Genomic DNA, 3,981 nt, shown 5'->3' with positions numbered 1-3,981 from the left:
AGAAAAAAAAAAAAAAAAAAAAAAAAAAAGAACATTCTTAATAGGGATCAGCAAGATGTTATCTAACATTAATGAAAATAGACCTTAGAAGAAACAGTGAAGAGGTACCTTTACTTAGAGAGGGTGAGAATTCACAGGCGATCCATTGTCCAACACATTGACTTGCCCTGATATTTTTGCTTTGCAAGTTGGACATATAAATCCTACAGAGTCTGATTGTATTTCAGAATCAACAGCGTCATGATTAAATTCTATCCCACACCATACACACACAGTACTGAGCTGATGTGTGGTAGCCATGTCTAACATCATTTCTTCTGATTCATACTGGACAGAGGAACCAAACGCACCTTCCATATCTGCATTATTTGCTAATTCTATAGGAACCTCCTGCAAAGAATCAGATTCTTGGCCATCCGCAAAACTATACTTCAAAGGTTCTATTTCTTCCAGCCTTAGTTCCTCAAAACCTGTTACATTCCCATGTCTCTGTTCAATAGGGAAAAGTTGTTCCTCCTGTCAACCATCAAAATCTAAGAACGTGAAAACAAAATAATGCACGCTAAACCTACAATCATTCAAAAGTTTGGCACCAGCTATGTTCAAACAGAACGATTGGAAATAGAGGAGACAGAAAGAGAGGGTATGAAAGATAATTCTCATTTCTTTTTCTTTTTTTTTTAATTTTATTGTCTTTTTTTCTTTATAAGAAACGGGAAACTTCATTAATCATTAATCAAAAGTGATGTTTACAAATGAAGCTTCCAGATGGATGAGAGATCCATCAGAAAAGAACAGATAAAAAGAAAGAAAAAATTAACCAGCTACAAACAAAACAAGGCCTAAAACAAACAAAACAAAAATCCTATGGCCCCTTCTAAATCAAAATGTCTTCCCAACTTAACATAATGAGCGATAACCACAAGATGCAAGAAATTTTGCCTTCTTTTATAAATCTCAAATGGCAACTCCTTATCATCAATTTTATTTTATCTGAAAAATCATTTTTCTTGTTTCGCAGAAACAGAAGGAACGAGGGTCATTACAGTAAAGACAAATTTAAAAATTAAAATACATCCATATTTATGTTCGTTAAAACAAGCAATGTTAAATTTAGAAGCATATAAGAAATTGTAGTCTGTGTAGAAGCACCTTATTCTTATACATGTTTGCCAAAGTGTGTTCCACAAACGACAGGATCCAATGTGTCAAAGTAACCTTATGTAGTTCAAATAGGAAAACTGTCGATCTTTAATGGTGACAGATGAGAATATTCCAGCGCAAAACAATACACACACACACACACACACACACACACACAGATATAAATATATAAAGTTTGAGCGTTTACCCAAAAGGGAGAAGCAACAAGCCAAATCAAGGGGCTTGGGGGAATATATAAAAAGAAGCATTTTACTCCAAACCTATGACATTCTGTTGATGTTTCCACTGTTACATGAGCACAATAGAAACAATATATAACAGTGATCTCATAATACCTTATCCGTAGTTGCATTTGACGAGGGAAAATGGGGCAATTGCAGCAGTGACATTGAAGAGTCAGAAATTCCACGATTTCCTTCCATTCCTGCATAGGTTTGCTGTACAGACTCTCTCACAACGTCATAAGTTTGGGCATCAATACTGGCATCAGCGTCAATTTTCATTTTGTTATTCTCACTATTATTTACCTCAACAGGCTTGGACTGCTCTAAGTCGCCACCATCATTCCTTTCTGTTTTATTCTCAACATCACAAACACAAGTGCTCAATAGCGTAGGCCTGTCACATTTAGAAATTCCTCCTTGCTCCTTATCATCAGAACTAAATGCCAGACCATCTTCCTTAGAAAAATCTTTAGGTGCATTGTCTCCTTGATCCTCAGTAGAAAGGAGAGTCGTATTATCCATCTTAACATCTACAATTTCACTAGCACCACCAGGTTTCTCCATGCTTCCATCAGTGACCATATCGTCGTTATCTTGATGATTTAAGTTATCTTGGTCAATCAGGTTATCATCAGCTTCTTGCTCACTAGGAGGAGACTCCATAACTTCATTATCAGAATTCAAAACAGGACATTCTGGACTGGAAATTGCATCATATTTATCAGGTGCACAGTCACCTTTGGATCTCTCATCAGGTCCCATAGAAGCTTCTAATATTGAACTCTGAGCAATTTCAATCAAAGCATCCATTTTAGAGATCCTTGAAGGCAAATCATCTCTGGCTGGTGATTCAACTTTCTTGTGAATAGTTGAACCAGGCACTTCTTCAGCTCTCCTCACATAATTCCTTACATGGATCCCCACATGGCCGTTGTAGCGGCGACGCTCCAGAAACACTTTATGGCAAAACTGGCATTCGTATTTTCCATCTTTAATTATTACTCCATCGCCAACAGAGGAACCAAGTCTGTACCTCCTTGTAGTCCTCTGGTGAAAGGACAAGAGGTGCTGCAAATACGAATCCTTCTCATCAAAAGTCATGTTGCACTTGTGACATTCAAACAGGTCATGTATCTGAACATCAGCAAGATTCTCCATCTCAAATAAAACAACTTCCTTTCCATGCTCGTTAGATACAGGAGTGAGCACATTAGAACTTCGATTCATGTCCTGCCTTTGGTCTACATCCTTAAAGATCAAACCTGCATGCTGTTGCAAATCTCATGAACCCCATGTATGAAGTTAGAACAGGACAAAAAGCACCAGAAATATGTACTTACATTTTCAGTGATCTCTCTGTCATCCTGATTACCGTCATCTCTATGACTATTCAGTCGTTGTGACGCACTAAGATCACCAATGGATTGCAAATACAAAGAAACATCCTTGCAGCTTACAAAATGTTGTCCAGTAGGGCTGCATCCAAACATAACAGGTACAGCGAAACGCTTATTGAAGCAGAACAATATTTTCAAGTTTAGTGAGTGATTGCTCCAACAAAAGCAGAATAAATTTAAATCAGCATCATGGCACAAAAAACATAGCATAGCATAGGTGCAGAGAAGTCTTTCAAGAGTGCTGGACAACACATAGAGGAGTACTATTGTTTCTATTTCATACTTTCCTCACACTTTATGCAAAACATCAAGGATATTCAGAACATATCTCTACTTGTACACGCATAAAATTTCACCCCAATTTAACATCTTAAAAGCCAAAATTATACTTCTTTGTTGAATGCAACAACTATTAGTATTTCATAAACCATTTCAACACATTTGTATATCTACATAATTGACAAAACTCCCTAAATAACAGGAACCCATTTAGTTTAAGCAACAGCAAAATTCAGTTGGTCATTCACGAGCCCAATTTTCAGGAAGTTAGAATATGTATCTCAAAATGCTTGTTTCTGTTACTTCAACTAATATTTTAAGTGTAAGAGATAAAGAAATGTCCAAAACCTGATGTATCTGCGGCAGTAGACCCAAGCACGGCCTTCTTTCCTCTTGAGCCCAAGCAGAAGCTTCCACCCGACCGGCAATGCGTCACCAAACTCGCCGGCATCGACGATTCTCCGCCTCTTCCTCCTGCTCCCCCACTGCCCCTCCAACTCCCTCATAAACCCTAGCAGCGCCTCCTCGCTCTCCAGCCCCGCCGTCCTCCTCCTCAGCTCCTCCGCGTACGGATCATCCATACCCGCCAATGCCAAAACATCCACCGCGACGCCATTTCTGTTCACAATCTCCAGACCTCCATAACCCTCGGCCTCCGAATTGAGGCCCTTCACCTTCGGCTTCCTCCCTCTCTTCGTCTTCCTCTCGACCACAGTCTCAGAACCGTGTCCAAATTCGGCGGAAACCGACGGCGGAGAGAACTCGACGTTGTCGAACTTAGGGTCCTGGGAGATGAGGTGCTTGAGGTGGTTGATTATGGCGCGATTCTCATTGCGCTCGGGGTCGGCAGAGGGGAAAGGGAGAGGGGGTTTAGGGGCGGGGGCGGGGAGGAGGCCGGCGAGGCGGCGGCGGTGGCC

General features: G+C 40.2%; 1 protein-coding gene across 1 annotated transcript in view; it reads right to left on the bottom strand.

Annotated features, from left to right (window-relative positions):
- Positions 1-3,981, bottom strand: part of LOC112091165 — an 8,271-nt gene that overhangs the window by 3,996 nt on the left and 294 nt on the right. The window contains 6 exon segments of the mRNA XM_024164106.1: positions 109-212; positions 351-516; positions 1,500-2,657; positions 2,729-2,864; positions 3,413-3,899; positions 3,902-3,981. The exon segment at positions 3,902-3,981 is cut by the window's right edge and continues 294 nt beyond it. Coding sequence (XP_024019874.1) covers positions 115-212; positions 351-516; positions 1,500-2,657; positions 2,729-2,864; positions 3,413-3,899; positions 3,902-3,981 — 2,125 coding nt within the window. The 3' untranslated portion in view covers positions 109-114.

The sequence above is a fragment of the Morus notabilis genome, unplaced genomic scaffold, assembly GCF_000414095.1.
Source record: "Morus notabilis unplaced genomic scaffold, ASM41409v2 Scaffold1219, whole genome shotgun sequence".
In the NCBI taxonomy this organism is placed as follows: Eukaryota; Viridiplantae; Streptophyta; class Magnoliopsida; order Rosales; family Moraceae; genus Morus; species Morus notabilis.
The sequence above is the reverse complement of the archived record's forward strand: the minus strand, read 5'-3'. Positions and strand labels throughout refer to the sequence as shown.